This window comes from Thermobia domestica, chromosome 8 (assembly GCF_964235325.1).
Source record: "Thermobia domestica chromosome 8, izTheDome1.hap1.1, whole genome shotgun sequence".
Lineage (NCBI taxonomy): Eukaryota > Metazoa > Arthropoda > Insecta > Zygentoma > Lepismatidae > Thermobia > Thermobia domestica.
In genome coordinates, this window is record NC_137461.1 from 209,318,708 (window position 1) to 209,344,484 (window position 25,777).

The following is a 25,777-nucleotide window of genomic DNA, read 5'->3' on the forward strand; positions in this document are numbered from 1 at the left end:
AACCAGATGGGCCCCAATAAACCTTTGGAACTAACTAAGTTAGAATTAGAAATATTTATAGGAACCGTAATGTTCATATCCATTATTCGTATACGAAGGACAAGATTGTATTGGAGTTCGTCCTATAGAATTCGCCAAGTTACTAATATCATGTCTTACGGCATTGTGTTTCACTTCAAAGAAAAATTCTTTACTGCCATTCCATACACAATAGGTGTGACTTCATTGTATCCATGAAAGATATGTTAGTAATTTCAGATTAAATGTACTGTGTTTCAGCATACCTTAAAATACACATTGTTTATTAAAGCATTTATGAAAATCTACACAGTACTATGTGCTAAGATAGTTTGTAACGTCTAAAAGAAATTCTGTATTGGATATCAATGAAAAATTAAACAAATAAGGTTCATAGTTGCGCAATGTTAATTCAAATACATAATCCGCCTGATGTCATATGGTAAATGTGTGAGTCAAAATTTGTTATTAGTTCGTTTTAGATACGCGAATGAAGTAAGAAACACATCTAAATGATTTTTCTCCAAAACTATTAATAAATTGCGCAATATAGGGTTAAGAAACAAAGATTTCGAAACATTTTATAAACTTGTCTGTAGCTAAAATCCCAAAATGTTAATATTCCAAATATTTTGTAGACTTACAGCAAATTGATTCCAAGGATTACTGGATGTTGAATTTTAGAAAGTCACACTTTTAAAAATGCACGTCTTGTTACATCAATAGTCTTCGTCGATGTGATATTTGAAACCAAAATTTAGATTTTACGTAGGTCTGAAAACTTGTACACTATTAAGTGTTGTTGCTATCAACCAATCAAAACGAAGAAATTAATAACTGATGTGCCTGAAAACCAAAGAAAATACAGCTTTGAAAATACACAATATTACAAATATTATCATGTGTAGTTTAAATCTTTTAATATATTGAAAAAAAAAAAACAAGACAAATTTATCTACAATTATACAGTAGTTCATAAATAATAGGATGTAATGAATTCCTTGACACTATGATCATAAACAATACATCAATAAAGGAATGTTTTTCTATCTGTGTTGATATGTAATATTTGTGACAGTGAAATCCTTATTGTACACATAAACATTTTTCTCACACTGGACTTTCAAGCGACATGTACGCTAACTATATTCTAAATATAAAGAATTGACGTTACTAAAACAACATTTTTATTGCATATATTCTAAATCTGTATAGTGTAAAATTTTTATTAAATCATATATATCTTTAAAGATAAACGGTTAGCACTGTTAGGATAATTTATAAATAAAAGAGCGTAACAAATTCTCGTGTACAGCAATATGATTCACATGTGTAGTTTTAGGAATTGAAAATATAAATACGGTCTAAAAACCATTCCACTGATATTATATAAAAAGGCTTTCGAAAAATAAATTGTAAACAGGCCTGTAAATAAAAATCTCAAAAATTTAATGTTCCAAGTATCATGTAGACTTAGATCAAATTCGTTCCAACGATAACTTAGACGCTAAATTTTATCAAGTGACACAGATAAAAATGCACGTGTTGTTACATCAACAGTCTTGGACGATGTGGGATTTGAAAATAAAATTTAAATTTTATGTTGGTCTGTAAATGTGTAGTGAAAACGTATTAAGTATTGTTACTATCAATCAATCAGAAACGAAGACATTAAGTGACGTGACTGAAAATGAGAACAAAATGGAATGAAATCTTTCAGTTTTACGTCCCACGTTTATGCCGATTAGGCTAAAGGAGACACTGATTATGAGAAATGAATGAAATGGTGGAATGAAGGAAGTAGGAGGAAACGGGAGAACCCCGAAAAAACCTACGAGCACGGTTTTTGTGCACCACAAAGTACACACGGCGCGAGCTGAGATCGAACCAGGGACCTCAAACACCGGAGGTGAACGCTCTATCACTAAGCCACCGCGCCCTCCGCTATGACAACACAGCTTTGAAAAATAGAAAATATTACGAACATCTTCATGCGTAGTTAAAATCTTTAAATATTAAAAAAAAAAACAATTTTATCTAAATTCATACTTTATAAATAATGGGATGTAACAAAAACTCTGTATAATCATTCATTAATAAGCCGTATGCAAACACCCTAGGGTTTGATTCCCGATGGGATAATGTAAAAGTTTTTTTCGAATCAGATATCCTCAATGCGGTTTTCCTAGATTTTTTCTCATGCTCACCAGACAAATGCCGAAATGGTACCTAGCATATAAGTCTCGGTTAGGAATTTTTAGTTTGAAAATTTTGCATTTAAATTTTAGTTTGAAAATTCTGGTTTGATTTTTATGATATCGTATTTGCGATCTCAGAGCATTGTCACTAAAATTCAAAGTATTGTTGCTGACATTTTTAGTTTCAAAAGTTTTGTTTTAAAAATTTAGTTTGAAAATGTTGATTTGAAACTTTTTGTTTGAATATTTTTAGTTTCAAATTTTTGTTTACATTCCTTCTAAATATTTCCATAACTACAAACTTAACTTATGAATCTTAATTACGTGCATTACTCATTAAAGGAACAATATTCTTGCTTTTGGTTTCTGCCTTGATGATGACTCTATTCTCCTTTTTGTTTCTCTGATGGGGAACCATTTCTGCGAATTCATATATCCGCAGTTTTGCAGTAACATATGTATGTGTGTTTTTCTGTCAACTATGGCTACTAACAATAAGGAAGATTACAACGTTTCATACAATTCATCTTGTCTCGTTTAGAAAAGTCTCAGCATCATGGTCTTGGGTTCGAATTCGACTTGGGTACTCGATGAAACTATTATGCACGCTGGATTAAAGGAGACATTGATGTTGCTGGTTCATCACGAGCCGTCAACTCACATACCCTACGCTTCTGTATTAGTATCTCTATGAGTGCTTCTTCGTGAAATATGACTAGTAACAAAGATTACTTTTTCAATGTTCAATACGATTTTATTCTCCTTTTTGTTTCTGTGATGATGAACCATTATATTGCAAACTCATATACCCCTAATTCTGCAGTGAGCGCTTTTCGTCAAAAATGGCAACTAAGAAAGATCACTTCTCCAATGTTAAATATGAGCATCATTTTTTGTTTCTATCGTCATGAACGCTTTCCAAAAGAACACCCGCAATTCAAATATGAGTCCCTTCAGTTTTAATATGAGTTTCGAAATTTAGTATAATAACTGTGAATCGAACTTGGGTTTTCGGCATCGAAGATGGAAAAGCGAGCCAATCGGCTCGATGCACGCAAGGCCGGTACTTCGGAAAGATCGAACTAAAGACTGCACGCAATAAATGTTAGCGCTTTGCTCTTTCGCTGAGTCACCGTGCCCCTCCACCTAAGAAATAAACTTGACCTTCTATATGTGTTCCCTGAAACTCAACAAAGTGATGGCATTAGTAAATTGATATTCGGACATGTTAACTCACGGAGATATTGTGATCCACATGTAGAACGCGTACTTCTAGTGCGTGGGGTTCTTGATTTGATCCCAGGCCAAGTAACTTTTTGTTGGATAACATCGTTTGCAGGTTTTCTCCAGGTATTTCTGATTTGTTTCAGTTTATCATTCTATCAATACTCAAATCGTCGTCACTTGTTTCAAACATCGCCTCTAATTTAATAACAATATTTTATTCAGACGATGATAGTGACACAAAACAAGACTTAGTTATTGATTACAGTAATAATTTGCTTTCAGGCAACAGAACATAGCTTTCGAAGGCCAATATCATTCATTTGCTTTAATCGTCATCTCCCTTAGCAAAAGAGACTAATTACATTAACTTTTATAATATTATGGACTTTCCTTGAAAGGCGCCACTAAATCACGGAGTACTTCCGTTTCCTCCCACTTTCATATTTCACCAGTTCTTTTAACATCATCCACTTGTTCAATAAGCGTCTTCCTTAGTAAAAAAAAGACATCTTTAACTTGTACAATATTAATAACTTCCCTTGAAAGTCGCCACTATATCACGGAGTACTCCCGTTTCCTTCTACTTTCATGATTCAAAAGTTCTTCCAATATCATTCACTTGCTTTAATCGCCGTTTCCCTTAGCGAGAAAGACATCCTACATCGACTTTTATGCAACTTGACTTCCCTTGAAAGCCGCCAATAAATCACTGAGTATTCTCGTTTCTTACCACTTTCGCATTTCAAATGTTCTTCCAACATCATTTACTCGCATTAAACATTCTTTCTTTCAGTGAAAAAGACATGTTACATTAACTATTATAATATTATTGACTTCACTTGAAAAGCCGCCACTTTGTCACGGAGTACTCCCGTTTCCTTCCACTTTCATATTTCATCAGATTTTTCAACATCACACTTGCTTTAATCAGCGTTTCTCTTAGTGAAAAGAGACATGTTACATTAACTTATATAATATTAATGACTTCCCTTCAACCCCCTTCCTCTTTATAGATGTAAAACATCTGACTCTCCTAAAACTGAAAACGTGGGACATATAACTAAATATGTGTCATAAATCTACGAAACCCTACACAGGAGATAAGTGTGCAAAGTTCTGAATTATTTTTCCATGGTAATGATCATTTGTAGAAAAACACGTAGCAACACACTTCTGTATTAACCCTTTTATGAGTGCTTGTGCGTGAGCTATTGTTAGTGAGAAAGATTACTTCTCGAATTGAAGCCCAAATGATGTATACACACAATTTTAAAGATCAAGATTGAATATTAGTTTCTTGAATGATTTTGATGGTCTTTTTTTGGTTTTTATAAGAAAATATTTTAGACGAGATAATATAACTTTTCAGATATGATATGAGACTAAGGGTAACGTTTTGAATGAATAAAATAAGAAAATGAAGGATGATAAAGGAAACGAAATATTATAAAATGAAAGAAAAATTAACTTTGAGTTAATTATTTGTACTGGGCACGTTAGTTCATTGGTAGAGCGTTTACCTTTGCCGTTAGAGATGTTCGTTCCTTCTTTTCAAGTTAATAAAATGATGGTCTTCTTTACTTTGATTTCAAAGAGTATGTATCAATGAATTTGAAGATTTCAGTGGCACGATAACTCAGTTTTAGAGTGCTCGCCTTTGCTATTAGAAAACTGTAACTGTATTCTTTTCTTATTTTATTAGAGGATTCGTAATCAACAGAAAAGAAGTTTTTCGTCTCGTTTGAATTGTGTAAATCTTTTCAGCTTAGTTAGTTTACAGTGTAAAGCGAAAAAAAATGAGATGGTCATTAAGGTTTTTCGCATCGTTTCCTTTTCTTACATGTGCACCAAGAATGTCTTTTGTTAGAACCAAGAGTTTGAATGAATGATGAAGGAAGAAATGGTGACGCAATTTCTGGTAAGGACCGAAGGCATTAGCAAAGGTGAAACCAAGGACTCCATGCACAAAAGGTGAACGCTCTATCACTGAGCCACCGTGACCCCTCAAGCAAAGTAGATCCCTAAGGGAGTTTCTGAGTCGTGGAGGACTTCCATTTGGTGGAATGATGAAAAGTGCTAGGAAACGCAGTAGCCCCGAGAAAACCCGAGCACCAGTGTTTGTCCACCTCAAAATTTACGTGGTGTTAGCAGCGATCAAACCATGAACCCCATGCACCAGAGGTAAACGCTCTATTACTGAGTCACCGTGACCTCAAGTAAGGTTCACTTCAAAGTAGATCCATGGCTGAGATAGTTTATGACTCGTGGAGTACTCCCGTTTTCTCCCACTTTGTCATTTCATCAGTTCTTGCAGCAGCATTCATTTGTTTTAATGATCGTCTACCGTACAGACTTTAATCATGTATCCCCTTAACGTAAAGGGTATATTTGTGGGACGTTAAATTGAAATATTTCATCTCTCTTTCTCTCTTAGAGTGTACTTATCTCTGATGCTTAATGTCCCTGGTTCGATCTCTGAGCGAGTAATTTTGTGGTGGATAACATCATATCCGTGAGATTTCTCGGGTTACTCTCTTTCCACATTATCATTCTACCATCTATTATTCCATCGTCATTCACTTGCTTAATCGTGTGTCCTCTTAGCGTAAAGGGCGTATTTGTGGGACGTAAAACAGAAAGATTTTATCTCACTCTCTCCCTCTCTCTCTCTCTTTTAATGTGTATTATCAGAATTTCTGTTCATATAATAAAATAAATGAAATATTTAAAGATTTACGATTCATGATAAGCTTTTAGATCTATCGGTATATTATCAATGTTAAAACACACACATACACACATTTCCATTCATATTATAGTAATGATTTTTATTCGCATACGACAAGTGACAAACATCTTAGCCTCTCTCTCTTTACATCTACAAACATCTTCATGTGATAATAGCACGTTTCACATACACACACGCAGTAGCTACGAACGAGTTGCATTATCAATGAAATATGAACCTACAGAGTTCAGCCAACATTGTCATCTCGTATTGTAATCTTGGAAGTACACAATGTTTGTATGTCTTTTTTCTTTAACGGTAAATTCAATGTCATTCATTCATCCGTCTTCGAATACAACAAGGAAAAGTGTTTTTTTTTTTCTTCTCATGAACAAACATACGTTCATTTAAGAGAACTTTTTTTCGTGAACAAACATACGTTCATTGTTTTTAATACATGTCAGGATGAGTCGTTTGTTCGATTCCTGTTCACGTTTTATTATCATATATGGTGTAACTTAAGTTTAATCATAAAACGTAAGACTTACAACAATATGACCAAACTTAATTCAACTCTAGGTGACCGCTCTAAGCTATGGAACACGATGATTAAGGCAAACGAATGATGTTGAAAGAATTGATGAAATTAGAATTTTTGAGAAAACGGAAGTACCTGAGAAAACTATGGACACGATGTTGCCAACCACAAACTTACTTGGGAAGGGATCGAACTAAAGACCCAAGGACAAAGGCAAAAAACACTACTCCAGCGTCGAGGCTTTGAACTCAGGTCTCGCATGTGAAATGAGCGTGGGACGTTATATCAAAATTTATAATATTATTGACTTCCTTGAAAGACATAAATTTCATACACCTGAATGGTAACTAAATAGCATGTTCAAACACGAACCCCTGTCTTGCCTTTTTTAAAAATACATTCATTAGCAACATACAAGGCAAGACATACATCTAACCTTCAATGTCTATAATGTTTTAGTCTACGTACTTTGAACTAAACCTATATTCCCACCACGTATCGAGCTTAAATTCCTTTCCTCAACTTTATTAAAATTTATTTATTTATTTATTTTAGCTAAGACTTAATCTTTACTTCTCTCACTACGTTCCCACCACTCATAGACAAAACAATCTTCAGCGAACGATCAAACATGCTCAAACACGTATCTTTTCTTTGTCTTTTAATACCAGCTACATTTCTTTACAGCTTAAATATATTCATGCTTTTATTTATTATTACGTTGAACTTTTATGCAATATCAAATGTGCACCTACAACTTAACGTGTCACTTAAGCTACTAACAGAAATCCAATAAGACGTGTGCACTAATTACAAAAGATTCTAATGCACTATTATTATTATTATTATTATTATTATTATTATTATTATTATTATTATTATTATTATTATTATTCAATACTTACCCTGATAATATCTCTTCTTCCTTATCAAATATATACACACGCACTACTTGATATAACTCCTGCTTTATACAGATGTCTGAAACATAATACAGACTATCCAAAACAACTTACATGATCCATGACGTAATTTCATTACAACGTCATATTCCATTGAATAAGCTTAACATAAGGTCGAATAAACGTAGACGGCGAAGATGACCACGTGTTTGCTGTGTGCCCTTTTGAAGATGTGGGAGGCGCACAACGCCCCAGACCATTTCCTTAAGTTGATTGGATAATAACACATGCTTAAAACCATATGACCTAGGAGGGGATGTGCTTAAAGGTGTCATCATCGAAGCAACTTAGAGAGGTGGGTAATAGAAGTTCAAGACATAACGTGGGGTGGCAAACACATGGTGTCTTGAGGGCGGAGCCAATCAGTGTAGGGTGATCATTTTAGTCCCCTACGAGGGTGAGGGTGTAGTCTACTTATAAAGATGTTCCTTAAAACCATGTGACCTAGGAGAAACGTGCTTAAAGATGTTATCATCCAATCAACCTAGGGAGGCGTGGATTGGTGTCTTAAGGGCGGGTCAATCAGTATAGGAGGGTGATCATCTTAGTCGTCTAAGAGTGTGAGGGTGCAGTCTAAAGGTGAAGTATTGTTACTACCACCCAATCAGAAAATAAGAAATTAATAGTAATGTGAAACGTGACCTATATCAACCAATCATCATAGGGGTTGAGCTAATGGGGAAGTGCTATGGGAGGGGGTGTGACTATGATACCACGTGGCTAGAAGGGGCGGTAGCGTATTGAGGGTATGATAAGGGGAGGCGCGGGGGCTAAGGGTGTGGCCATGGGCCACATGACTAGAGGCGTGGTTTACAAGGCGAGAAAACTTTTTGCTGACGAGGCGGGCGAAATGCTGTCCCTACTACTGTGTATTTTCTTGAGGCTGAGAAAACAAAGCGAAAGATACTTTTTTTTATCTGTAGTAAGTTTCATTGGGCCAAAGAAACCCAACGCCAGCCGTGTCATTCAATGCGAAATTATATTATGTAATTTCTTACAAGAATACCTTATACTTTTATATAGCTAGTCGAAGATATTTTGCGAAATTTTCGTGGAATATAAGTTTTAAAAGAACCGGCAGAAATGGGCAAAAGTTCACTTTCTCATTATTGATCAATTTTAATCATTATTATCATTATTAGTTGTAAAATTAACATAGAACTCTTACTACATGTATAAATTTAAAATATAAACATTAAAATTTTGATTTCTTCCTTATAAGCACATCTTTATTATATCTTTTATTATATATATAATTATTAGTTATCATTATTATCATCACTTAACCATTATTAATCATTATTGAGCAATTGATCATGATTGATCAATTTTGACTTTGGTAAGCCAGGACGCCATACTACAGCAGCATCTAATACTTATATTAAAAGTTACCAAATCAAGGTTAGAAGTTAACCACTCTCTCATAGCACTAATTTCAATACCATGTTAGGGGATTGCTGGGAAGCCTCAAACATAATGTGCACAATATTACTTAATATTGAGCGTATTTTGTTTTTTAAATTATAGCGAAATATATATTTAAATAGCTAATCTAGGGTATTCTACTTTCAATAACAGTTTAATGTATTATCTATTTTCAGTAATAATGTATTCCCTCCGTTTATAAACGCTTAAAGGCTATCTTGAAGTTATTTTCTACTTATGTCCCTTGGCCTTAAAAGAAAAAAAAATGAACCTTTTTTTTTTTTTTTTTTTGTCATTTCTGATTCCATTTAAATAGATTATATGGTTCTAACTCCAAATAGTTTCTTTATATTTGGGGCGAGTTCAACATATGTTTTTCGTTATTTATTGGCGTTTCTCTGTTGACTTTAGAATGAGATTTTCATTTAGACCGATTGAGGAACGACCAAATTAACTGAAGCTCTATAGGATTGTTCACAATTGACACATTAAAGAGGTTTTAAAAGAAGTAAAATATACATGTTTATACCTAACAAAGATAAAAATAAAGTCATTTAAGAGGTGTTCGGTAATATTTTCTATTCGTATTTACTCTGACTCGGGTTAAGTAGAAATGATTTTTTTTTCTTACAAAGATCTTCGTATTTGTGATGGGATAGATTATTTTTAAATAAACTTGACTTATGAAAAATCTATCCTCTCTTCACAGACTATGACTATTCGTTTTCGAAGTCACTAAAATGACCACACATACAGTAGTTGATTAGCTCTAATTATTGATGCAAGTCATCCAGGGTTTGATTCTCGCTGGGGACACTCAGTAGAAAAAGTGTGAAAAGTTTTTTTTCTGTCCAACAGTTCTGTGTGGGAGAGTGAGTGAGAGTTTCCTCAGTCACACCAGGCAAATGTCGGGAAGATACCTAGACCTAATATAATGGCCGCAGATCGCTTCATCCATTCCCTGTTTCTTTCTTCTTACCCAATTCCCCTGGTAGTGTGATGGTCGAGGGACGTAATGTCTCATACATTACAGGGTAACATGGCCATATATAGGGTCTACCTAAATACCAAACATCTAATTCGTAATCCTAATCCAAAGTCAGTAAGTGACATGGAGAAAAAATATAAATCATTGTTTTTAAAATAACATGCACATTTTTATTCAATCTTACAATGAACTAAGTTATAACTGTAGAACATAATAATAGAAGTTTAGAGATGAATATTGCTAATCTACTTAAGTGTTATCATCCTAATCAACTATGCCCGTGTCAGCATTTTGTTAACTACAGTACTATCTGACTTCTCTGTAATAGTGGCAAATTTCAGAGAAAGCAAGTGAATGGAGCATACTTAAGTATAGAAGTGTTGTAAATCAACGAAATGCATAAGTCCTTACTAAAAAAAAAAGAAAAACAGGACACAAGTCCTAAAAGCTTAAGTCCTCACCTACAAAAAACATACAATTTAGGACCCATAGTCTTATTTTTTAGACCACGTACTTCGACTTTACAACAGGATTACATAACTTAAATTGGGATTAACGGAGTCAGACATCCACAGAAAGTTTCTTCTATATAGGGTCAAATAAAAGCTATAGCTCCGTTGAAACCTCAAATTCATTTTCTTTTCCTATCTTCCTTTCATGATCCCAATACTTTTTAAATCATTACTCACAATAATAATACAGAATATATAATAGGATTTAGGAGAATGCTCTATTATTCTTCATTTTGAATAGTCTGAGTTTGGTGGGCCAGAGAAAGTTGAAAACGGGTTACGGTGTTTTTTTGAAAAAGAAAAGAGGGAAGAAAAAGGTTTGGGCTATGCGTAGCAACTCTTGATATCTTCCTCTTCCCCGCGATCGGTGCCTTTCTATCAATTTCTTCTGTGAATTAGACCACAAGCGTATATCCGTTTTGATACAAACAGGAATGCTTGTCTTTTTCTTTTTTTTTTTTAGTTTAGACATTGTCATTCAGTGCCTATCTTTTGCAGTTTTTGTGACATAACCTGTATCTATGATGTGTTGCACCCCTTAAAAGGAAGAAAAAGAAAGAGTGTCTTAAAATACGTTGAATGCATGCAGTTTTCCCATAGTCAATTGATTCTGATACTACCATTCATTCTTAATATCAGAAGGACTTAACGAGCTCATTGTTTTCAAAAATGATTCGTCTTTTTCAAAGATCTTTTTTTAGTATGAAGAATGATCTGGTACAAATTTAAATAATGCCTACACAGTTCAGTCATATTTTAAGAACTTATTTTATAACGAATATTGTATAGCTTCATCAAATATTAATTATTTTTCCGATATCATTAATTTTTGTTCTGTTTCCGCATCTGTAGCGTCGTACCATGGAACTTTTTCTTAAGATAGCAAGCATTAATACTTTGGTTCCGCAGAAAAATATGCAAATGGAAATATGGACTTTCTGAAAATTAAAATTTTAATAAATATTTTTATTGTTTCTAGGAAGTTGAATTGGCATTTTACTGAAATAGAGCCTAAATTACATTTATGTTTCACTTTTGGGAAATAGATTTTGATCAGTCGTGTCGCAGACGTATGACCATGTTACAGACCTTTACATTCTTCCCCATTAATATTTTTTTCAGCAGTTGTGGAAGCAATACGCCTTAAATTATTTTCGTTATATATATATATATATATATATATATATATATATATTCGTGTGTCCCTTATATAAGGCAATTTCGTGTTATGATACGCATAACCATGAAATGTATTTTATGTGGCCATAAACATGTATTAGTGAAATAGCAGCTCCCTAGGAGAACGTTTACAAGTAAGGACGACGGCAAGGTAATGAAATGACATTTCCAAATAATGATATAATTTACAATGCCCAACCATGATAACGGAGAAACCACAAGAGACAGAAAAACAAAACTTTGCACGAAGCTACTAGAAAGAACGAGGACACCAGCCCACATATTGACGAATATCACAAGTTGAACAGTGTTGTATACCCAAGGGAAAGTTGTATTTGTAAATCGAATGACCTAAATTCGATACCATCATTGGAATCAACAATGAAAATAAAGATGGAAGAGATGTCAAACTCTAATAAGTGTTAAAAACTTTTCGAGAAATAACGTGGAAACATATGTTAAACGCAAATGCCGGGGCGCACACAGAGGGTGAGGTACTAACGTTTTGTACACCTTAAATTAATTACTGATAGGAACTGTTTGAGCTGACTCCAAGTCTAGAAGTGTCCGTTGAACAGTGTTGCAATCAACAGAAGGAAAATGTTGAGATAGAAAAAAGTACAATGCAATGTTGCAATCAACAGAAGAGAAAAGTTACGTGTGGAAAAGGTACAATAACCGGAGAAAGTCACTAGTGCACTATGGTTGCAACCCTTTGTTATGAGAGATCGGTAAGTCTCGTATTGACCGAGATATTTGATATCTTGTTAAAGCTGAGAAGTGTGATTTGTAAAAGATGGCAACACTGCATAGTGGGCTGGAATCCTAGCAACCAGATCAAAATATGAAATCAGTGTGCAATTTACATGAATTTACATACTCGTTAGTTAAAAACAACACAGACAGTACTTGATCGCAACTTGCAACCACATATTTGATGCTTTATTTCCCTCAGTAGAAACACATCTTTATCATCACTACGCTGGGAGCATGACCTAATGCTTCACTACTACTACTACTGAAGTTTACGCAGCTGGGAACTGTTCGGGTGTGTAAGCTTGGGACAAGGTGTTTATTGAAAATAATGGGACAAAGTGTATTTAATGGGACTAAGAGTTTAAATAATATGTGAATAGCGTTACTATGTTATGTTGATTATATGTATTAAGTTGTTTATAGTGAAACCATTGTTCAAGTTAAGATTTGAGCCCTAAGTGGCTAATGTAAGTTAAGGAAATAACAGCCAAAAGTTGCTTAGGTTAAGTTCACATATTAATTGCTGTGTTAAATGTGAAAGTTGGGAATAATGTGTTACAAAAAAATGAGATTGTAGAAGAGTATATTAATGCTACTGAACCTTTTTTTTTTTTTTTTTTAGCTAGCTCGGAAGCTAGCAACCTCTTAGAGGGGTACGCCCTCTTTTAGGAATGGGATATTGAGGCAAAGGGTGGAAGCCGTATATTGGGAGAGGATCTAAGGGATGTATAGGTTACATTTTCTACAGTTATATTATTTTATTGCATCATTTATTAAAAGCATAATATACATATGAGTATAAACGGACATTATGATCTTTGCGATCATAATCATACATACAGGTAGAGGAAAAGGTAATAATATAAACATATAACAACAAAACAAGAAAACATATTGAAGGTACGATAAGAAAATTAGCAAAAGAAAAGAAAAAAACTTATAGTACTAGATACATAACACAGACGATGAAGTATGATAGTTATATATATTGATAGATGAGATGGGCATGGAGGATGGAATGAAGTGCAAGCACGTCACAACACGTGGGAAAAGTTAAATGAACAAATGCTGTTATCTTCTGCCTAGGGGCGACGCTAGGCTGATGAAGACAGAGGGAGCCCTGTTAGTCACAAAGGAAGATCACTGTGCAGTATATGAAGGAAATATGTGAGAGAGATGAGCATGAATACGATATTCATCCAGGAGTTCCAGGTCAAGATGATTAGGGGGTAAAGTGTAGCAGTAGAGCGTGAAAAGAAGGTGCAAAGGGGTATAGTAGTAACGAGGTCTGCACGGGTGCAGTGAAAGGTAGTGCATAGTGTCGAGAAGCAGTGGGTGGTGACGGGAGTAGCGATCAGTGAGAAAGTTACTGCGTAAAGTTTCTAAGTGAAATTTAAGAATAGGAAATGTAATGAGAGAGTATAGATCACGGGTGGGACTAGGTAATGAAATACGATGGGCAAGGCGAAAAGCATGGCGCTCAAGTACTGCAAGCTTGTTATAATAGGATGGTGGTGCGGACATCCAGGCTGGAAAACCGTAAGTAAGTACTGGCCGAAGGAAAACTTTATAAGTATTGAGAACAAGCCGGGAAGAGAGACCCCAAGTAGTTCCAGTTAGTCTCTTGAGTAGATTTAGTCTATTATAAGCCTTAGTTTTAACAGAGTTGAGGTGAGGGGTCCAAGTGAGATGATGGTCGAAAATTAGGCCAAGATAAGTGACAGTTTTGCTAGGGTGAAGTGGTATATCATTGACATGTAATGAAAGGAGTGTTGGATTACGATGTACTTTTGTGCGTTTACGAGGCGGGATGAAAACTATCGCTTGCGTTTTACCGGCATTAATCCTACTGAACCTTAGTGGTTACGATAATGTACATCTAGGTACCAAAGGTAAATGTGAGTATTAAAGCTGGAGAGATGGAGAATTGAAGTTTTATATTCATTAGTAGTCGCTTGTAAAGCGAACCAGTTAATTAATAATAATCAGAAATTAAGTACAAGGCGTAGGTCTTGAATAACCTAACAGGAACCAAAACCACAAGCGTGCTCTTTGGAGACAAGTCGACATCGCCTAGTTGTATCGCCTTTAAACGGCGAACTTCATACAAGTTTGATTTCGGTATATTCACTGGAAAATCGGCACATTTTAACGTTCTCGTAAGGAGCTGCTTTTTGACTAATGTGTGTTTATGGTCACATGGAATACATTTCGCAGGTGTGCTTATCGTAACACGAAATTACCTTATATAACGGACACCCTAATATATAGCTATATACTGTATTTGAATGCTGGGTCCATTACATGACTCACCAACTAAATTGAAAGGATTATATTCGACACAACTAAAGGTATTAAGAAATACACATTTTCCTGAGGGGCTAAATAACAGACATTTTCTGAAATGAGCCGAAATCACATTTTCATTTCATGTAAGAGTTTTCCTTTGTTTGTTTACTTTGGTAACCCTATTTCATGTTTCACTTATACGTTCATGTTTGTATCATGTGATACGGAGTACGAAATATTTTATTATGAAGTAGCCCCAGCAGTGGAGACGTAAAATGATTTGCAGTTGTCTCATCTCATATTATAAGTTATGTCACTGTAAATCGTTCGTGGAAATTAACAAAAAGAGGATTGTTCTTGCAAAAAGTTGAATTAATTACATAAAAGGTTTGTTTGAGTGTTATCCTAAATGCTCACAGGTCATATAAAATATTGCTTGTAAAATAATAACGTATTTGATCAAAGTAGCAGCTGGCGAAATGGGTATCTTTAAAACGGTTAAAATATCACATACATTTTTTTACAGAAAAGTATTATTAGCTTCAATTTCAAATTCAGGTACTGCGTATGGTAAAACATAAATCGATTTCGAACATTTATATTTTAATTTTCATTACAAAAGTAATAAACAGGTAATCATAAATTTTCATTACAAAAGTAATAAACAAATATTGGGAAGTCATAATGTTAAAAGAAATATTTAAAGAAATCGACTTCCTTACCTCCTATTTGATCAATGCACTTCATTCCTTCCTTGTCACACAGAACTTGACGGTCTTGAAAGAAAGTCAAAAACATTTGAAATAAATTAGGTACCATTTAAAATATATTTAAAGTGCTTTTTGCTTAAACTCTCTATACACATATTTTTATTAGCATTGATATTATCTAACTCAATATGCTAATAATCTTATAAGTTATTAATAATTCTTATTTTTTAAAAAAAGAAAAGATAGTGACAGTTACTCGCTAACACAACTTTGTGCTAATGGATATTAAATAGCCAATTAACTAGCTGGAAATCCCAATAATACTGATTATTATGTCTCAAAAATAAACTTTTTTGGCCCATTTTTGAGAAAATATACTCTAAAAGTTAGGCGTAAAAGCTTATATAACGCCGGAAATCCTACGGATGTGGAAGTAGTTCTTTTCGAAAGAGGAGGTACTTCCAGCCTAAGCTATTCTGTACCACTCAAAATTCTAATAAATACAAGTTTGTAAGACAATATAAAAGGACTATACAGGGGGGCATTTTCTGAAAGTCAACATACATATTTCCCTCACATATTCCACCGAACAGAAGTTGGAGGTATATCAAATCGTGGTTTAAAGTTAACATATAAACACGCTATACAGGGTGAGATTTCCTACCTCGGTAGATTATATACTGTTATGTATTGCAACACTGACTATAATTCAAAGGTTAATGTTTTTATTTTCTTCTTTATGAAGCGTTTTTAAAGTTTCTTGTTCTTCTTTTAAATTTGTTCGTTTTTTGTCACTTTTATTACCGTTTTACCAAAGAAGATATAAAGCGGCTTGCAAAACATTTTATATTCATTAAACCTTATCCTACTATGTTTCTACAGTTGTTATATTTGTACTCGTATATTAAACTAGTTCCAACCAATTGAGGATAATTGAAGAAAAATAGTTAAAAGATATAGATAAATTACCAACCGAGACTTAAAGACATACGTAAAGCACATCTCAACACCGAGAACGTAATCTATCATATTGTAAATCTACCTGATTCGTCATATTTATTCAGATTAATAAACTAGACTAGCTGCATGTTTTATACACTCCAAAGTAGAAACCGTTCTTGGCGAAGCACTAAAAATTTTCAGTTTTAATGGGGTTTGTACTCTCCATAGCGTATTATTTTCTGCTTTTTGTAATGGAATAGAAAGTAATCAGGAACACTTATTATTATACTCATAAATTGACTGTCTGCCTCGGAATAGGGTTCTTTTGCAATTGTTTGGGTTTTCGGCTGAACTAATATTGTTTCCAATTAACTCTAGTTTGAGTTAACTCATTGAATATTATATTTGAACTTTTGAATATTTATAACCAGTGGTGCTATTCTAATCTTTTAAGAACCGGTTTTCTCTTTCTCTCTCTCTCTCTCTCCCTATATCTTTGTTTGTTTGTTTGTTTGTTTGATTTTAGTTTAGCGTCCCGTTCAGCAGCGAGGCCATATGAGACGTGGACCTACTGATTAACGTGGAATCCGAACCACATGAGCTCTCGCCGGGAATCGAACCCGGGTCTCCCACGCCAAAGGCGCGTACGCTAACCGCTTAGCCACGAGAGAGCTGCTCTCCCTATACCTATCTATCTATCTATCTATCTATAGGATGCCCCTCCAGGAAAGTGCCATATTTTGAGGAATGATAGTATTTGTCATGACAAGCAATCGATCGAGATATCAATGAAAAGATCACTTTACTTTGTGAACATTGCTCTGAAGGCACATGTCTCGAGAACTAATGAAGACATTGGAGAGATCCCAACGTATTGCAGATAGGTAACACACGTAATAGGTATTAGGGACCACTCACATATTACGTAACGTGGTTTTTGATCAAATTTCCCCCTCCCTCTCCCTAGTCACACTTCGTAATGCAAGGTGAACCCCCTCCTCCCTTTGTTACGTAAAGCTTTCCTATTTTTGTTTTTTTTTCACTAATTTTGCTTATTATGGGGGTTATCAGAATAAAAAAAATAATTTTAATGACAGATCTTTCCATTAGAAAATGCTTCTATTTCTAATATATTTTGTAGTGCTTTTCAACCAATAAATAAAATATTATAAAATCGTAAAACCGTAATAGTATTTTAACTCCATATGATTGTTTAATTAACCGGTCTTAATTCTTCGATATTCCATACTCTCGTTCTCCGAAGGAGATTGCATCAACTTCTTATGTCACCGACGATTGCAAAGGAGGAAGTGCTGCAGCAAGATGCAGGTGAATCAGAATTTAGAGAATTGACTTCTTTTTCCTGAAATCCAGGATGCTTCCTGTATTTGAAGTTTCCCGACGTTGACTATACAAAGAAGTATTCATCCCCGTAGATCGCAAATTCGACGTGGTTGCACACGTAAAAGGGCAGGGACATCTTGCTTGTGAACAAGCTTTCGGCCATCTTCTTTGGACTTCCCTTTACCCCTTTTCAACTTATTCTTGTCCTAAATCAGTATCAGAATGCGAATAAACTCGATTTCTCGTGGACAATTCAAATCTAAAGATAAAAAAATTCAGTATGAAATGAATATCCGACGAATTCGGATTTTCATATCTCATTTTGCTTAGATCGTTATGTCACGGAAAATATTACACGAAAATGTTTCTTTTTCTGTTTCACGTGCGAAACCCCTTTGAAGAATAGAGTGGGTAATGATTCAAACCAAAAGTTTTAAATCTGTTCTCAGAAATGGGATACGAGTGAGAACTTGAGGACATTTTTAAGCGATAGTTAGGATCTCTAACAACTAACTCCAGAAAAACGTGTACCGTAAGTGCATTGCTACGATAGCCACAAAATAGAGCTTTATTGTATTATAATACACGCAGGGTTCGTCACCAATCATGCGTCTTCAAATCCCTTCTTCATGATTCAATTTATACAGGCTGTATGTTCTCAACTTTCCGAAACATCATAAATATTTATTTATAAAAATGAAAAGAACTGATTAAAATTATTTGTATAAAAGATTGTATATAAACCGAAGAATAAAAATAAAGATTACAGGAAAAACACGTTACGTATCGAAGACGTTAAACTCCTGCTTCCTCGTATCACATTTAGTAACGCAAGGCCGAACCCCCCTCTCCCCATCGCGTTACGTAATATGTGGATGACTCCTTAGATACGTATCACTTTCATAACATTCACAAATCCCAGAATCGTGGTCAAAATCTTTAATTCATATTCAAATTTCAAACTGTTCATTCAAATATCTGTCTGCCTATTGAGTTGAAACAATTGGAAGTTGTTTGTTTTCACAACAATACAAGCGAACTGGAAAAGTACCGAGACGTTTTCACTAATTTGTTTGGCTTATTTCTTTTACTCTTGGTTAGATCATGCGTATGTGTGCTTATGCCTGGGTAAAACAAGCAGTTCTGCTAACTCGAAATACCAGGTTATCATAAAAGAAGTATCGCTGTTCAGAGAACGCTGGAGACGTACGCACACGACAGAATGCAACCAAACTTGGTAGGAGCATATTTGGGAACATGCAGAAGAGAAAACAAAATTAGTTTCAATTTTCGCCACAGGAGGTTACTGTGACGCTGTACAACGCCATGTAAGTGCAGCGTGGAAGAAAAACGACACTAGTGATGCTAAATGATGAGAAAGGCTGTAAGTAAACGCAAGTATGGGTTTCATTGATACGTGTTTGGGGGCCACTATGTGCCAGAAGTGACTTGATGGTGATCCGATGTTTGCTTCTTTTTCCCTCCCATACTTTTTGCCTTGTGATCAACTGATTCCGGGTTCGATTTCTGGTGAAGAGAAACATGAGTCGGATCCTATGTTAACCTGTAGGTCCCACCCTTAGAACGCCATCATCATCTCATACGGTAGTAGTTAGCATGCGTTTTCCTTGCTCAAGGACCTTCACGTCAAAGATATGCCTTTGCGTAGGACCCCACATCATCATAATCGCTCATAAGACATCACTGCATTACGGGTTTTTAATATGAGTAAAACTCAATGCACGTGTCGCACATGGGCATAATTACGGCCTCTCTGTCATTGAATATCAATAATATCATTTGTCTTCAATATCACACTGACCGTACGTAACACTGAACAGAAACATAGCCTCTGGAGGTGAGATTTGACACTAATCATTTCCTGGATGTTTGGAGACAGCATGCGTTTTAGAGACCGTAGGAAAGACTAACATTTAAGTTCGTTTTTGTAAGACATCCAATAATTTTAAAGGGACGCTTTAGTTCAAAAGGCCCCTCCCCCTAAATCCGCCCCTGACCACGGGGTATTACAGTAATCGCATTGGTAATCAATGCCACGAAATCCACAGGAGTGGTAATTTCACCTTTTCTTGTCATTTAGCATCACTAGTGTCGGGTTTCTTCTACTCTGCACTTTCTTGGTGTTGTAAAGCGCCATGATTACCTCTGGTGGAGAAAATTGGAAATAATTTTGTTTTCTACAATAATCGCTTTTGCATGTTCCCAAATATACTCCTACTAGTTTTGGTTGCATTCTGTCGAGTGGTTACATCTCCAGAGTTCTGTGAACACCGATACTTATTTTATAATAACCTGGTATTTTAACAACCGGTTCCAGCGAACCGGTGAGAAACGACTGAATAGCACCACTGCTTATAACACAAATCTCCAAGGTATCGTATCTGACACCGAGGTTTCTGTGCAAAGCAACATACAGGCTAAAATCAAGAAGTTAAATTTGTGATACAACCGTATGGAGGAGGGAAAATACAATTTCTCCTATATACTGAGATGTTTTATTGACTTCAGTGAACAACTCCATTTGGCAGTGCTGTTGGAAGTATGATTAAATATTAAGAGTCACTGACGTCTTAACTATGTTTATTTTATCCGATCTGTCATGAAAAAATGAAGGAATGAAAACTGAACTTCCAGAATCAGACTCCTTCTGCCAAACAAAAACAACTAATCAACTTTTCTTGTGATTTGACTTTCAAACTGCTCTTTTCTTTGTTACTATTATTTGAGTTTTGATTCCAATCAAGGTCTATCCCAAAAATTCTAAAAAATGACTGAAGAACAACTGCTGCATATGTAGGGTGCACACTGCTGCATATATTTCTATAGGGTAACATTTTCTCATTCCGTATATACGACAAATAAATACACGAATATACTCTACATCGAGCCAGGTCTATGACTGAAGTTATCCAGTTTTAATCCAGACATATGAAGGTTGACGCTTGAAAAAAATAAAATCCATCTCATTAGGTGAGTATTGAATTCAATATTAGTTCTTGCAAATTGGATTTTATTTTTCTCGATTATCACTGTTTATTTGCAGTACTGCATTCTCATGAATGATACACTTAGTGTTGTTAAATTATATATTGTCAGTTTACTTTATACGTAAAAATATTTTTAGAGAAATCTGTTTTGATTTCAGGAAGGGTCTCGTAGTACTTCTAACGAAAGATCGGCTACATAAAAGAAAAAAGGAACACTCAAGTAACTTAGTTAAGTACATACCTAAGCTAAAAGTAGGAGAATAACTTCTTACAAAATGGGTCGACTTAGGAAATATGTGTGAGCAAATACTTTTAAAAATCGGTCCATGCTTTACTGAATTATACTTGATCACTACATGATATTAATATCATCAGTTATTAAAGAGTTTCATAATGTAGCTCCGATTTTTTTTTATCAGAACCTGATGAAATCTATGCGAATCTTATGAGAAGTTATACTCTTTAAAACTAAAGAAGACTAATCAATATAAGTACATTTATTATAAATTTATGGATTAACATGCACTGAACTAAGATGGTTCAGAACGATAATAACACTGTCAGCCATTGACAGACTTCGTAGTATAACTCCAAAGAGACTAGTTATATTCTAATAAAATCTATAAGAACCAAAGAAAACTCATGATTTCTTAAAACAAAAAAAGTTAAATCAAGAAAATTATAGTATCTATATAGAACTAATGCGTGACAATCAACACGATTAACTTATTACTTTTAGCTGTTGCTTCATAGCTGCGAATAATATCATTACATCTCAATGTATGTTATATGGAATCAATAAGAAAGTGTGCTCTTTCAAAGAAGAAGAAGAACCATCAAAATAACTGCATCAACGTTGAAGTTGTCATTACTTACTCATCTTATACATATGTAGGAATCCAATTCAAATCCCAGATCGCTTTAAGAAGTCATTGAAAATACTCATGTATTATTGGTTACTAGCCAAATCCTCCGAAAATCCCAGCAAATTTTCAACGAGTGTTCTTAGGTATAAGGTTAAGAGCAGATAGATAGTCTAATATTTAAAAAAATCTAGAATTTGGTACTTCTGGCGTATGCAATAATACTTTTTTTCTTATCATATTTTATTTCTATTTCTATTTTTTCTTTACAGTTTATGAATGTTTAGTATTACATCAAAGACAAATGACGTAATTAGAATTTGAAAGATATCTTGTTAGGTTTGATTTGATCTTGAGTTTAACGTCCCTTTAAGCAGCGAGGCCATACAAGTCGCGTACCTAAAGCTAAGGTAAGATTCAAACTACATGAGATCTCTCTGGGAATCGAACCCGGCTCTCATACGTCAGAAACGTGTACACTAACTGCTTAGCCACGAAGAAGATCTTTAAATACTATAAAGGGCAGTACAAAGAAACCTCCTTATATCAATTCGAATGACATAAATTTATCTTCTAAAATGAGTTTATTTTGCATGTAAAATATCTTCGAATACTTATCTGGTGATTACGCAAAACCTACGGAACATAAGCTTTTAGTACTATCCTAACCTATTATGTTATAGAGATTTTGAAAGTTGTTATAATCTTCGATATCCCTCGAGTTGTTTTATTTTCCACAGAACAATGCAAAACAATATCAGACATGCAACTCCTGAGATTCTATATGGATACCAGTTTATTTTTCTCTTGTGTTTACTTGATATCTCCCCATGATTTCATAAATCATACAATCTTTATCCTTCGTGGCTATACCCAATGTGGTTAGCAAATGTTAAAATACAATATCACAGTTAAAATACCATACGTGTTTTATAATATCACAGTGAAGCTTTGAATGTCTCTCCCCATCTATTTTTCACTATGCTGAAAAAGCTAATTATGTCCATGGTGTCTTCATACGTAGCTACGATATTGACATTTGTATTAAATTTCTCTTACTTGTTCCAAAGAGTGATAACTATATTAGTTTCATCTTTGTAAGATAACGTAAGTGCCAACTAAGCATAGTGTTGTTAACACATAAACCCATATAAAATCAACCAATGATGGTTGCTGACGAAATATATGATTCTTTGTTTTTTGTACACAAATTGCACTATTATTGTAGATTTTAAAAGTATAGTACATTTTTGTCAGTATACAATTAAGTGTAGTTTGATACTCATATTTATAAAACGTTTGTAATAAAACCCAATTTATGAACTCTCAAATTAAAAATTTCAATGAAAATTAAGCCCCATCTTTAATTTTTGCTAGATATATCATCGTGGCGTACCACTTTCTTGAGTTTGATATCTGAGAGTCTCATCCTTTCTTTTGTGATCTTCAAACATTTCGATTTTTTGAAAATCGGTTATGTGCAACTTGAAATATCGAAAAAAGCGTTCCACTTGAAAAATCTCAAATTTTCAAAAATAAATATTTTTCTATAGTAACAAGGAGTTAAAATGTGATCATTGAGACCACTTGTTTTATACTCATGTTTTCTTTTAATGTGTTAAAATTGTGTATTTGCAACTACACTGATAGTTCATTTTACAAGTAATCTGTATATCTTTATTATTAAAGTATTCAGATCAGTTCAATTGTGCTTGTTGTTTTATTGTAATAATATTTTATTGGGTCAAGTTAATTGTTAATCATGTTCTGAAGGAAATAAGAAAAATAACATTAATCAAGTTTGTGTTATAAAGTTTTGAGTATATGAAATTTTCAAAATAGTCTAAAGAACTGAATTAGTAGGATGTCCTTTTTAACTCACTTCTTAAACACTGTACAAAAGAATTTTCGTTGAAAGTTTTAAATTAAAAAGTGACAATTAAAGTTTTTCAAACTTTAACTTTCAACTTTTATTAAATATATTTGCATCGCAGTAGGTTTACAGGTGTTATGGAGATAATTCATTGGACATTTAATTTTATTTTAAATATTTTTTTTAAATCAATATCTTTGAAAGTGATGGAGCAACAGTGTTTACCGAAAACCTTTGTAAACTTCAGAATATGTTTACTTGCGTATACAAAATAGCTACTCAAAAGACTGAATTCTAATCTCCAAATGGAACTTGAATTTTTGAATATGGGAGGGTGTATAAATTGCTAAGACAAGAAGTGTCTATCTGTATAATGTTTTGTATTTTGATAATTTTAAGCCACGTATGAAATACTACCAACATGCAATATTTGGAATTTGGGACAGCGTATAATTTGATTAAGTAAGGAGCATCCCGTTTTTATAATATTTTGTATTGCATTAACATTAAGTCAGTCTTCATGTACTCTTGTGTTTGCTTTTTAAGATGTGAGGTAGCTAATTGCGAAGTTAGAAAATATTCCTGTTTAGCGTTTTGTGTTCTTCTAAATTATTAGGCTGGCTTTGGATGTGTTCCATTTTTCATTTTTTTGTTATATGGGAGTGTGTTTAAGTTTCTTCTGTAAGAAGTGTCCAGTATATAGTGTTAACATTAAGCAACTTTTCATATACCGCCAAATTTTATTCGTTGTAATATACATTTGGGAGAAGGCATAAATTCCCCAGAAAAGATATACCTCCTGTGTAGTGCTATGTATTTTGTTACCATTAAACCATGTTGAATACAGCAACACGTTGTATTTGCTGGAATTTGAAAAGGAGGTATAATTTGTGTATGAAGAAATGTCCTGACTTTTCGAAAGACTTGCATTTACTTAGGAGGTACATTTTGCCTTGGCATTTTATAGGAAGGGGTACTTCTTACAGTGGTTCAAAATATTATGCAGAATGGCGTTCCTCTGAAACTCAGTGATGTACAAATAGAAGCAGAGCGGTGGCCACACGACGGTTATACCTACAGAGAGGTAGGGAACTCGAAGCAAAAAAATAGACACCACAAAAAGAAGAAGAAGAATGGCACAATTTTTGATTCTCAAATAGCTACAATGCACAATAAGAAACTCCGATCAGACAGCAGAAGTATTTCGGAGGAAGCACAAAATCACCCACAGACAAGAAGGGGGCATGGTCATGTTACCGAGATAACTAGGTTTATCATCTTTAACAATCAGTACATGCTATTGGATTAAGGCAAAATTGATAATCCACGAAGAACGTAAAGCTAATGTTGCCTACCGCTCACAAAGGAAAGTAGCTGTAGACCGGGGTACGTTAGAGGAATTCGACTTCGTAGTGAGAGGAGTATATTAAGGTATGGAACATGGCCCGTCGTCGAAGTAGATGTAGGGAAATACTACTGTACAAATAAAACTGTGAGTAAGCGCATTAAAATAGCTTACTAGAAACTGCAGTGGTAATTGACGTCTGAATAATGACAGAGAGCAACTGCTTTGCACGACTACAGGAAATTGCAATGTTTCATCCATTTGAAGCATCAGCGACTGGTGTAAGGTTCAAAGACAGTAGCCTTAACCCGAATATTTACCCGGACGCCGAATAAGTTTTAGTGTAGAAGCTCATGATCGAAACTTTAGGCGTACTCAAACGTCTTTACTAAACCACAGAATAAAATTGACTAAAGTCCAGGGATCTTATGACCGGAGACCAATATGGGATGAGTCAAAAGTTTACACACACTTCCTCCAAACGGGCGCGATGTCAGTTTTCCTACTTGAGTATTGTATACCTAAATAAAGGCTTATTTTAGAGGATATTTCTTATTCATGGCCTCTCTCTCTCTTCAAACTCACCATATTCAATGAAGGTCAATTTTAAAATTAACAAAAATGAAAATGAAATGAAATCTTTGTCACACAATACACATAACAGTTGGATGAAGCTTACTAAAGACAGTAACTGAAAAACTGTAACTGTATTCCCCTGATATTGGGAGTCATTTCCATTATTCCATCTCTCGTTAGCGCCATAGATATTCACTTGTAAAGCAGGAAAAACACGTTGATTATTCGTGCGCATTACCTTCAAATGACAATACATACGTATAACCTATTTATGTAAATGAAATTGATGCAAATTT

At 34.3% G+C, this 25,777-nt stretch overlaps 1 protein-coding gene across 1 annotated transcript in view; it reads right to left on the reverse strand.

Annotated features, from left to right (window-relative positions):
- Positions 1-25,777, reverse strand: part of LOC145692441 (sodium channel protein Nach-like) — a 102,903-nt gene that overhangs the window by 41,804 nt on the left and 35,322 nt on the right. The window contains exon 3 of the mRNA XM_081767749.1: positions 15,543-15,596. Within this exon, the coding sequence (XP_081623875.1) occupies positions 15,543-15,596 (54 nt within the window). The remainder of the gene's footprint in view (positions 1-15,542; positions 15,597-25,777) is intronic.